This window comes from Pteropus medius, unplaced genomic scaffold, assembly GCF_902729225.1.
Source record: "Pteropus medius unplaced genomic scaffold, Ma_sr-lr_union100, whole genome shotgun sequence".
Taxonomy (NCBI): domain Eukaryota; kingdom Metazoa; phylum Chordata; class Mammalia; order Chiroptera; family Pteropodidae; genus Pteropus; species Pteropus medius.
In genome coordinates this window covers 25,622,035-25,635,099 of record NW_024340696.1, presented here as the reverse complement: position 1 = coordinate 25,635,099, position 13,065 = coordinate 25,622,035, and the positions used below count along the sequence as shown (strand labels likewise).

At 37.2% G+C, this 13,065-nt stretch overlaps 1 protein-coding gene across 1 annotated transcript in view; it reads right to left on the bottom strand.

The window, feature by feature from the left end:
- Window positions 1-13,065, bottom strand: part of LOC120607849 (beta/gamma crystallin domain-containing protein 1-like) — a 45,741-nt gene that overhangs the window by 20,656 nt on the left and 12,020 nt on the right. The window contains exons 5-9 of the mRNA XM_039869593.1: window positions 12,468-12,633; window positions 10,068-10,207; window positions 3,289-3,415; window positions 1,316-1,351; window positions 474-631 (exon numbers count right to left, since the gene is read on the bottom strand). Of these exons, the coding sequence (XP_039725527.1) occupies window positions 474-631; window positions 1,316-1,351; window positions 3,289-3,415; window positions 10,068-10,207; window positions 12,468-12,633 (627 nt within the window). The remainder of the gene's footprint in view (window positions 1-473; window positions 632-1,315; window positions 1,352-3,288; window positions 3,416-10,067; window positions 10,208-12,467; window positions 12,634-13,065) is intronic.

Genomic DNA, 13,065 nt, shown 5'->3' with positions numbered 1-13,065 from the left:
TGTCTGTGTGTGTGTGTGTGTGTAATAAGAACTGACTCAAAGAACACCAGCAAATAAAACTGGATAAATTTTCTTTGAATAGTAAATAAAATAGTATGTATTTTTGGCTATTAACAACATTTTCAATGTAGACTTCCAAAGGAAATATGTAAGATCTATAAAGTACAAAATATGATCATAAAAATAGCAAACCAACATTTCAATAGTTTGGAGCATAATATGAATAAACAAGATTGCAGATTTGATCAATCTGGATGGGCCAATTTATTAGCTTTGCTCAGCTGACTGACCCCAAACCAGGCCCTCAAACTGGTATCAAATCCAGGTCACAACCGTTTGGGGAGAACATGTTTGAAATTCACTCTACCATACAATCTGGAATGTTCTTTTGAGGGGAGGAGGAGGAGGCCATGTTTATTACTTTATTAAAGAGAAAAAAAGGACATTCTTCTAGGTTATGCCTGTCTACTTACATGCCTCTAAGAACTTTCATAGATCCCACTGATGTCAATGGCAAACATTCATCTCCAGTTGTTTCTTCTGTTTCACTTCTTTCCATGACGAAACTGTACATTTCTGTTTCTAGTTCCATACTTTTACCTTCAAAGAAGGGCTTTTCATAAATCACTACCTGTAATAGAAATGAGATATACCAGTGATTTTTAAGAAGTTAAATATCTCAATAGCTAAACCTTAAATCAGTCATTTAATATATCACTAAGTCCTGGAACACAAATTAAAATGTTCTCATCATATTTTTAAAAAGTCACTAAATAACAGGATCTTATTATTTTAAAAATCAGAATTTTTTTCCTGATATGTATAGCCCAAAGCCAAGGTTTAAAAGATAATTTAGAAATAATTGATTTTTGTTTCAGTGTCTAGAACTGATATTCACTATTTTGCTTAGGTCAAACTAAAGAACCAGAGTTGCTTTAAAATGAAAAAGTATAGATCAAGCTCTGTGTTACAGATGTCTGAAGTAGAAAGAGCGTTTTGGAGTAGGGAGAACTTGTCTTGAAAGAAAGTTTTTTCCTAGCTAACTGACAAGCAGCAATAGGCCCTGCAATTAGTAAATACAACTACAAATTATAAATGTAATACAACAATGAACCTTTTGAGCATCGCTACACATGCTGTTAGTGATAACTAGTGCCATCAGCATCATTTTCCAGCCTGAAGGATGGCACGTGTAAGTTGAGACAACTTTCTTTGATAGGAGTAATGTTTTATGGAAGTTGATATGTAAAATCACCCAAGTGGCTTCATAGAGATGGAATGGGAATAAAATTTAAAAAAATAAACATTTTTTTACCTTTGGATCTATAGGGAATTCAACTTTACGGCCACCCTGAAAAGAAAATAACAGTTTAAGAATAATGGTTTTTCACTGATACTTTACCTTTTATATTACACATGGCAGGTTATGGTAAGCCATTGAACCTCAGTGCAATTATATTCTCATTTGTTTCAATGTACATTGAGACAGTTCTAAAATTACCAACAGTGCAGGTGAAGACATGAAGAAGACAGTTTAGAACAGAGACTCACAAAGGTGGTCTATAAACTGAATCTCATTGTTAGGTGTGTTTTTTGACCTGATAAGTTTTAGGGTTTTTTTTAATTTAATCGAGTTAATTTCCCAAACACACACACACACACACACACACACACACACACACACACACACACACACACACACACACACACACGCTTCTAACTTCTCTTAAAAAGCAGTCCCAAGATCTAACATCTCTGGACCCAAATTCTCACAGATAGCAACCTTCATCTTTAGCACTTACTAACTCTGCATTGGGCTCATCCTCCAGCCAGGACACAGACTCTGGTTTGCCTGTCTCTACCCTCCCTTGGTACAACTCCCAGACAGCCTCGCTCATGTCTGTTTGCTGCCTGGCCTCCAGAGGCATTTGATTTTGCAACCAATGGCTTACAGACATGTTGAAGCACACCCAAGTTCACAATATGACCTAGAGAGACTCTTGAAATAATTAGAAAAACTGTTAGATAAAATTTAAAAGATCCCAAAGGATGGGTCTGTGAGGTTTCCATACTTTTATAATAAAAACTTCTTTGTACATTCCCAAAAACTCACTAAAGATAAACCATAGAAAAGGTATTACATTAGAATATTAAACGGGGTAAGAGTTAAAATCAGCAGTGGGAAAATTAGAAGGATATTTTTTACCAACATATACTTAACAGTTTTAAATAAGTGCAGCCAAAGATGCCCAGATGCACCAAATGAACTGTAATCACAAAGGAATGTGGCTGATTTTGTGAACAAAACAGAGCTTATACAACCAAGTAACTACCCTTTTCAAAAGAAATCCATTTCGAATGCCATAAACTTCAGTTTTGTAAGTTATCATTAAAAACTGCCTTTTAAACTGGGGGCGATTCTTTGATGCATTCACAAAACTCACAAAACTTTGTTCTTTGAAAGTGGATTTAACTTTAGAAAAATGCCCCAAATCGTTTGCATAAAGACCAGCAAACATGCAGGTTAGTAAACCACAGGCTTTGGCAGGAAGGATCACCTTCCTCACTTTCTCATTTATTTCAAACTGACACAGAAGACAACCACAAAGTGGGATTTCAAAAACATGTTTGTAATCAGAGCTTCACTCATGCCACAGTATTTAGGGAACACCTACCATGATGAGCACATACTGTGCTCAATACGGAAGACAAGACAGATGCAGCCTGGATCCTCCCAAGGCTTAGAGTTTGGCAGAAAAAACAAAAAAACAAAAACAAGGCAAAACGCAGGGGTAGCACAGAGGAAGCACAGGTGCATATATAGACAGCCAGCCCTGGTACCCCCAAATCTGCCACCCAGCCTCCTGTCAATCACTACAGCTGGGCTGGTCCAGAGCATGGCCTGCTGTCCCAGCTTCACCGTGGCTCATGCAGTGCATTCCCTGACATCTCCATCCAAAATCACCCTGCTTGGTTTTTTAAGACCCAACGTGATTTATCCTGAAGCTCTCCTAAGTATCCCCTTCTCTGTCACATCACTCCCAAGTTGGACTTTGTCCTTCCTCCTGTTTCCCACAAATGGTTAATTCTTCATTTCTTATACCTGCCCTGAGCTTAGAATGCCTTAAAGGCAAAAGACTTGAGCTTATCCACATTTTCATTATTGACTACATATTTGTTTCTAAAAAGTTTACTTTATTGCTTCAAAGTCGCATCCTAAGAATTATCGATGTGAGGCTGGCAAAGAATTACTGACTCCAAGAATACTTTGTTGGATTTCATTTTTACCATTTTCAGAGGCCGCATGGATCCAATGTATGCTGCTTCTGTATTCCAGAAGGATAAGTCAGGGTATTCACCAGGTTCCAGGATAAAAGGAACACCCTGAAATCCAGGTTCTTCATAAATCAGCCATCTAAATAAGCACCAAGGAAGGAAAGAAACAATTTGTCATTTGTGTTTAGTGGTACACAGGACCTCACTAACGAGCAAGGAAAAGAACAGGAGAAGATGTGGATCTGGACGATGTACAGTTATACTGAGGTATTAACGTTAGACTCAAGGAGGAAAAAGCCATTCATTACATGTGCCTCTTCTTAAGAGTCTTTGGCTTGTTTCCTTGGCTGGCTTTGTCCACTAATTTTAATTTATATTATTAATTGCTTCCAAGTTGTAAAGGTCTCTATTACTTTCAAATAATAAAAGTACAACTGATCCTTGAACAACATGGGTTTGAAGCCCACCTATAAGTGGATCCATACAGTTCAAACCCATATTGTTCAAGTGTCAACTGCAGTTCTCTTGCACTGTGTGTATTTACAGAGGCCCTAGCTAGGAAATCTCAAGCTTTGTTTTAAAAGGCAACATCTCGTTTGTAACCAAAGAATAGGATGTTCTACCTACTTGTTTATCACAGTGTCAGAAATTAATAACAGCTAACATCCACCTAGAGCTTAACGAGGAATGCCACTCAGAGTTTCATCCAATCCTCACAACAATGCTATGAAGAAGGAATGCCTCCGTCCCTATTTTACAGATGAGGTTAAGTAAATTGCCTAGGGCCACACAGCTGCAGGTACCAAATACAGAGCTGATTCAAGCCGACTCTAGAGCCAGGCTCCTAATCATGTTTTGATGGCAATTTTTCTCATTCCAGGAGTACACACAATCTCCTCTTTTCACAATGACTCAGGATGACATCGTGAACATGACAATGCACAGTGCGTTCTCGGAGGCTCTGAAGGTCTGTAAGGCTGGCTGCTCCCAGGCCCCAAAGCTTTCTGAGTTCTTGGAACTGATTTTAATGGCTTATTTTAATACCACACCCTTTTATCAGGCTTGTCAGCTGTCACTTCTGCTGTGGTCAGGAAACCAGCAGCCCCACCCTCCCCTAATGTGCTAGAAACCAAGAAACCAGAAAATCATGCCAGTTAGAACAGCCTCTGAAGGCTATGCAAAGTCTTGTCAATTTCCTGGTTCCTGGGAAGGTTCTGGAAAGGTGACGTTGCTGGAGAAGTGACTTTTATATAAGTGAGGTGTTATATACCCTCTTCATAAACAAATATATAATTCTTTGTGATCACTTCTACTCTTCAGTCTTTTGTTAGCCCTGCTAGTGTCCTGGCTGGGGCACTGCACCATGTTCCCCATGCCAAAGAGAAGACAGTTGTAAATGAGATCTCTTACCAGCAAAATGGGTCTGATTCCCCCTTTTTGCTTTTCTCTTGCTCCAAAATTTGGCCCAAGTGCATATTTTGGTGATGGTTTTTCTTAAAAAAAATTCCCTGGATAAATCAGTAACTTCTTTAGACTCACTATATAGGGATTTACAATCAAAATCCTATGAATCCTGTCCACACGCACACACACACAAATATTGAGAGGCTGTGTGTGGTGTATGTGTGAGATCAAAATGAATCCACAGTGTTAGAAGTCAGGATTATAGTTATAGTGGGAGCAAGTGAATGCCCAGGAAGAAGCATGAACAAGGGAGACTTCTGAAATACTGGTTATGTTCTATTTCTTGATCTGGGTGATGGTTACACTGCAAATTCACCCAGTTTTTATGCTTACAATTTCTTGTGCACCTTTGTGTACAAACTTAAATATACTTCAATAATAATAATTAAAAAAAAAAACTAAAGAAAAAAAAAAAGAGGCTTATCTTTTAAATACCACTGCCATGCCCTGAAACCACAATAAAACAGAGGCTAAGAGTGGGGACCTTTAAAACCTCCTAATGTTTAAAGCCTGACAATTAGGGTGCATCGCATATTTTTTTGGAGCTCAGGGCTCTCCCAGGCACACCACACATTTCATGACCTGAGTAAATAATGGCAGTTCGCCATAAATTGTGCTATTATGCTAACAAGCCAAGAGCTTCGAAGTCTGACTCTTCACAAGTGAATGGGCTGAATTTTTCATAAATACAATGGATGGTTCATAAACAATCCTGATCTGAGATTTTGAAATGCTGCTGGCTGAAGTACCAGTGCATTAAATCGCTTCTTTTATAGTCTATTCTGAGATTTACTCATCTGATACTAAACATTTCACTTTCCTTGAAGTATGTGATTTAGTCATCTAACATTTATAAAAGCAAGGTCATTTTAGGTAAAGGGGACTTCATTAAAAAACTGAATACTAAACTGATACACTTGAAAAGGCTGCTGTTCTGAGACTACTTCCTTGGTGGGTAAGTGCTAAGGGCCTGCTGGGGAACTCACAGAAATTTCTGAATGTTGGGTGGACTTTGGAATTTGAAAACTCATACAGGGCATGATTCATTTTTCCTAAATTCTATTCCAACAAGATAGTGATTCATTTTTCTTAAATTCTATTCCAACAAGATGCATTATTCATGAGACCATCAGGAGAAGGGGAAAGTACTTCGGGCAGTGTTATTTCAGTTTCTAGAGGTATACTTTTATTTTCTATGTACTTAGGTAATGAGTTTTTGCCTATATTATGAATATGAGCTTTTTTAAAAAAAATGTATGCATACAAATGAATATTATTGAAGTAATAACAATGTCCATCTATATATTTATTAAAAGCATTTGCATAATGACTCTTAGAAATACCCTTTGAGTCACACAAGAAAAATTGGTCTTGTTCATTTGTACTTAAGCCAAAAACAGTATTTCCAGTTGGTTCCTGTCTTATTCTCTAGACATGGGTACACATGAATGTTGACTATTTACAGAAACCAACTGGATATTCAAAAGAGTAAATATAAATGTACCAACTTTGAAGTTAAAAGAGGGTAAGCTATGAATCTCAAAGGGGGAAACATACCCTTATGATGGCGAGAGGTGGTTAATTGCACCAACTTAACCAAGCAACCCAACTTGGTATCATTAATGGGAAGCTGGTGAGCACATATGCCACCTTTCATAACGTGACATGAATATGTGACAGTATCTACATGAAGTATCCTTTCCAGAACTGTTCCTTATGTATCTGATCATACCTCCAGACCTAACCTCTAATACAGAAAATTCAGGAGACAGAGGAACAAGTTAGATGGCACCATGGAGAAGCACACAAAGACAAATCCAGAAAGTGGCATATTCTCTAAGACAGCTGACCTAAGGTCTTCAAAAAGTCAGTGGCATGAGAAACAAAGATTAGGATACTTTAGAGATCAAAGGAGACTTAAAGAAACAGAACAACCATATATATAGATATACATATATATATATAATTATCATTATTATTATTTTTAATCCATGAAAGACATTCCTGAGACTGGGGAAGATTTGATTAGGGGCTATAGATTCGGTATTATCATGGACATGTTGTTAATTTTCTTAGGTGTGATAATGATAGTTATGCAGCAGAATGTCATTATAGATTCTGGCTGAAGTATACAGGAATGAAGGGTCACGATATCTGCAACTTGCTTTCAAGTGCTCAGAAAAAAAATAAAGCAATGGAGCAAAATGTTAACAATTATTGAATAATCTAAATGGAGGGTAAATGGATGTTCACTGAACTATGTCTACTTTTGTGTATGCCTGGAAACTTTCATAATAAAATGTTGGGCTCTGATATAGTATACTCCACAAAAAAATACACACAGTGAATATTACATAGTAATAAAACACAGATTACAAAGTTCAAAAGCAAGTACAACTAAAACATTGTAGGAGCAGATACTATAGGGTGAAATTGTAAAATAAGGGTATAAGAAAAACACAAAATTCCAGAGCAAGGTTATGTGTGTGGAGAAGAGTTGGGGGTTTGGGACCAAGGTGGGCCACACAGTGATGCGTTGGTGTTGGCGATGGTGAGGGCCTAAGTTGGGTGGTAGGCACGCGCAGGTTTGTTGTATTACTAGGCTTCATAATGCACACATATTCTTCTGTATGATCAATTATTTCATAACAAAATTCATCAAAGAATATTTGGCTATTAAAAAAAGAAGTCCCTTCCCCATAAGCATTCTAGTACTTATTCTGCTAACTAATCCTAGCCGTGAGAAAATAACCAAAGCTTGTCTTCCTTATTTAAACAATGCTCTTTAGGCTTCCTTTGAAGTTCTAAAATTATTTGTTTTTATTTATTAGAAATATACCCCCAAAATAGATATACCCTCCCCTCTGGGAGTATGGCTGCTGGCATTAGCCAGCTATTAAAACAAAGGTTGAAAAACAGATGATACTTAACAGAATATGAAAGGAAAATTTACCTAGAAATTAATTCATTTTCCAAAATAAAAATTTGACGAGTAATGCCCTTATTTTACGTATATATAGAAGAGTCTAATCCAGAGTGAAAAGCCCTGGAGTAAATCTCTTAATGAAATCTTAAAAAGTCACTCACACAGCAAAGACCTCTCTTATACCAGTTCAGGGGACCGGTGCAGCAAAAGGAGCAAAATGAGCTCAGGGCCATCTCATTAGCTGAATTCTCCCACACCAACCGGACTTCCCTTGGAGATCTGTAAAAGTACGAATGACCTGGTCCCAAAGCTGACCAAGCAAGTTCATTGAGTCCAAACTTTGAAGTGACATTCAAGGCAGCTTTCTATTTATTCTCTTAGAGGCAACAGAAATAAACAGCCCAAAGAAAGATGTCCAAGCTATGCAAGCCCATCGTAAACTGAAAACTATGACAGGTGTGTAACTACCACCTACAAGACAAGTTAAACTTACCATAAAGGTAAGAAACATTAAATGTAGCTCGTTATGCTTCCACATAGCCCAAGCCTGAGTCATGAAACCTTATAGAAACTGATTAAAATATTACCACAGACACCTATTTCATTCTTTTCTAAGGAAAGTGTATTTCTCAACATTAATACTTTGAGAAAAAAAAGATCTATAGAGCTCATTTATGTGAAAAAATTAAAGGCAGCAAGAGAGGAAGACATGTTATTCTTCTGTTTAGAGTCTTCCTTTTCTTCCTTATCGCTAAATATGAAAGTGCCCAAAGCTCAGGTGGCTTCTGTTCTTTACACTCTGTCCCTTTGAGATCTCATCTGGTACATGGTTTAAATACCTTCTCCACACTGATGACTCCTAAATTTATGCCTCTAGCCTCCCTCCAGAACTCCATCCTCACACATCCAGTCTCCCTCCTGACCTGATTTGAACGGACAGTTGGCATGTCCACCTTTACCTCTCTAAAACTGAACTCTTGAAATTTCACTCTCCCTCCTAACCTGCTCCTCCAAGTTTTCTCCATCCATATAAATGCTGGGGTCCCAAGCACTGGACGTTTCTCAGCCCCTCACACCCCACATAAAATCTGCTATCAAATGTTGTCAGTTCTCCTTTCAAAATGAATCCATAATCTGACCATTTCTCACCAGCACTGTCATGCTAAGCCACCAAAACTTCTTGTCTGTATAGCTGCAGTGGCTTCCTAACTGGTTTCTTGGTTTCCACCCTTGACTCTTTACAGGCTATTTTCTTCATAGCAGCTGGAGTGATCTTTCTACAACACAAGTTAGGTCAGAGTCCTCCAATGATTACTTGTATCACGTCAAGTAAACTAAAACCCTTCCCAAAGCCTAAAAGTCCTGATATAACATAAGGCCTCTCTCCCATCAGTGTTCTCCTAGCTCACTCCAGTCACCTGGCCCTCCTAGCTGTTCTCCAAACATGCCCAACATGTTTGTGCTTCCTGCCTAGGCCACGCACCATGCTCCTCCTCCCTCAGGTATCCCCAGGCCCGACTACCACTTCTTCCAGGTGTCTGCTTAAATGTTGCTAAAGACCTTTCCTGACCACCCTATCTAAAACAGTACTACCACTGTCTCTATAATTTATGTTTCTTGTAGTAGTTATCATGTGGCACATTACATAGGTATGCATATCCATCCCATTGATAAAAACTTTTGAGCACTCTCTGAATGTATGAATATTTATAAATTATATATTACCACCAAAAATATTATAAATTTATTACAAAACATATGCAAAAAATAAAACCTTGAAAAGAGATTTTAAACAAAATATAAAGATGCTTTAGCGTTTTTCCCTGTATCTCTCGGTGGATGTCTTCACGTGCCCTGTGCTGTGCACTCCAATTTAGAGACCTCAGTGTGGGAGCCTACACTTCCTATCCTAATTTCTTCCCTATCTGAGACATTCTCATTTCCTTCAAAATACTCCTGCAGTTTCCTGTGATTTGTGAAACCAACATCTTAGGGGCTTTGAACAGCATTGTGTGAAAATGTTAAAGGAAGTGCCATGTGTGTTGGTCTCTATCTGCATGAAATATCAAAGGCACATGCTTTGAATTATCTTTTGGATTACCATGAAGGTAAAATCTCTTAGCTTTGAATGAACCAGGTTCCTTTGTGATAAGGAAATCCCTACATTAAAAATGCATTTCCCCCCTCTGCATTTCCTCCAAGAAATTGTTATTGTTTGTAAGAGCTGAATCATAGTAATACAGGTACAAAAGAATCAGAATTTTATGTGCCTTATAAAAAAAATCGTTTTGGTTAATAGTTACTTAACAAGACAACAAATCAGAGATAGAATATCTTAAATTTTTCCAGTACTACACTTAAAAAAACTTCATTAAAAATATATTTTAAATAAAATACTTACGTGCCCCAATGTACTCTAATGGAACAGGTCTTCTGCATTATACCAAACCCCTGCATTTCTTCAGTATCATCAAAGTAGGAACTTAGGATTCCTAACCCTTCTGGTTCAGTATATAAGTCAATATGACTAACTCTGTAATCCTGAAAAAAAAAAAAAAACACATTTGTACATATATAATACACCGTGTATATAAATCTACAGTAAGCTCATTATTTTTTCAAATAATTAAAATAAGACTTAATATATACATACATATCACAGAACACCTGCCATTTTATTCCTTTCCTGTTTTTCGTCAATGAATGAATAATATGTGGCTTTTTGGGGCAGACACATTGCTTTAGGCATATATCTGAGTGTTAATATTCAAGCAAAGAGCACCAGAAATATATAAGAGTTTTGGAACATATTTCTCTCCTCCTCCCTGAGAAAACAGCTTGGCTTTCCTTGGTGATAGGAGTTTGGGTTCCTTTGCTCTGATACGACCATCCAAGTGCAGACGCTCTAGTCTGTAGGGTGGTTGCACCACAGTCTTCCTCAACTTTTGTTCTGTGCCCATAAACCCTGTGCTAACTCTCCGTGACTATGACCAAGCTCTGTGATGTTGGTTTGACAAGTCGTTAACACAAAGGCACACGTTAATGGTGATTTATAAATCTCTGCATTTTGGTCACTTTCCTGCATGTCCATGGTTCATCACTCTTCAAAAGGCCTCTCCTGGCCAAGTGCCTAAGCGCTAATCGAATCTTTATTGATATTTGATTGCTGAGCTAGGTGAACTCAGGTACAGAAGAAATGATAACACTTGGGTTAGTTCGGGGGAGGCTCTTCCAAACATTATCAAAAGGAACAAATTTAATGAGATAAAAAGGTGACTTCCTTGAATATATGCTGTGACTTAGTTTGTGCTTCAAGAAACCACATACACGATCTGTATTTTTTAAAACATCCTGATGTACCAAGAGCCATAAAAGTGTTCCTGCCCTTTCAGAAAAATTCACCCCAAGAAAATAAATCAGAAAGTTATGAATTATTAAGTGCACAAAAATGTTCATGCAGCATTATTTAACATAGTAAAAAACTAGAAACAACCTTAAGCTCCTTGGAAAGTAGAAAGGTAAAATAAATGATGGCACACCATTTCGATGGAAACCCCAAAGCATGTAGTGACAAGAGAAGCATTAACTGCATCAAGTCTGCCATTATCAGGCAAAACAGGAGGCCTCTTCACCAGTGTGCTTCATTTCCTTTACCCCACCTTGCAGAATGCAGCTAAACCCCCACCCCACCAGATTTGGATACCTCCCCCTGTAATTTGAAATCACTGAGAGACGTTACGAGTGAGTGTGATCTTCAGGAAAATAGTATGGAAAGAGAAAAAGGATTGAGAACCAGTTTTAAGCGGAAAAATGACAGCTTTATACCTATATTATAACTACAGAACAATCCAGATTAGAATATGGCCAAGATAGAATAGAGAATCCAGAAGAATGAAGGGAGGATACTTCAAGATGGTGAGATCTGGATATTTTTAACATTGCTTTGTTACTAATATTATTTGAGCAGTAAACAAAAACTGCAGGTAAATCATTCCACTAACTATGACATTTTTAAATAGGGTTCCTTGTGCCTTTCTTAAGGCTTATCATATTATGCACTTACATAAAAACTCTTATTCTTACTCAGTCTCATTTTAGAACATTCCTTTTCTCCCTATTGTACCCCAATGTTGATCTCTATTACACAAATGGGGTTTTAATTTTCCACTTGGCAGACACCATTAATTACATTTTTGAAAGGTAAAGAATCATCAAATCCCAACAGCCACAATGAAAGACTCTGATACAACTTTCTCATCAATAAATAAGAAACCAAGGAAATTTTACTCAATCCATAAAGTGGCCTCAAATACCTGTTTTTTTTAAATCCACATGAAACCCCAGAGTTGAACTGTCAACTGAATTATTTTTGGATTATTTATTTTTCCAAAATAGAATTCTTATACACCACTCAAGGTAATCAGAACTCACACAGTACGCCCCCCAAAAACCCCACAAAAACAAACAAAAATTGAAATAAAAATCTGTTCATACAGAACTCATCAAAACTAGTTTATTAATAAAATACGTTTGGAGAAGGGGTGGGGGGTGGCCAGGAATGAGAAATTAACCTTCAAGATTTATTGTGGGAAAAAAATGAATAACCAATGATAACGTTTCTTTTCTAATTCATTTGAAGTGCACAAATACTTATAGAAAATATATCTATAAAGCACCAATCGAATATTTTTCCCAGTTGCTTACTTTATAAAATGAACTTTCTCTCAAAGTAAGAATCATCCTTGGCATTCAATAAATATTTTCAAATAAATGGATGGATTCTGGTTTTCCCATAACCTACCTGGACCACATGTCTGATTGAACCAATTGTCACGGGCTTAGCAGACTCTGCCTCCTCGTTTTTTTCCAAAATATCTTCCATACCCCAGAGGCCAGCGAGTTCCAATTCTCCTTCTTCTAAAGAGATGGAGTGCCCTTCAAAATTTGGCTTCTCATACAAAATCCAACTAAGATTAAAACACAGCAAAACTATTAGCCAGTCTTGGTGAGAGAGGTTTATATTACTCAAACATTCTGGCTAATAGCCACCATATATATGTCATATATCATGGCAAATTCCCTAACACTATGTATAAATTCTCCCTAAAACTAAAATTGACTAGGATAATTAAGCCTCTGATAATTCAAGAACTGCATCAGGATCTTAGAGGACTTTTACTATCAATGTGAACATTATAGAGATACCGGTGTTCTAGAGAATTGTCATTTTTAATGGAGACTTGTAAACAATAATACATCAGATAATGGACTTTTACTGTAATATATTTTCTCTTTATATGTGTAGAAAACTTCTCTTAGAGGGATTTAAACTTACATTTTAGAGCCATATATCAATGGATATATTGATACAAAGGACTATAAGCATATTAATGAAAAGC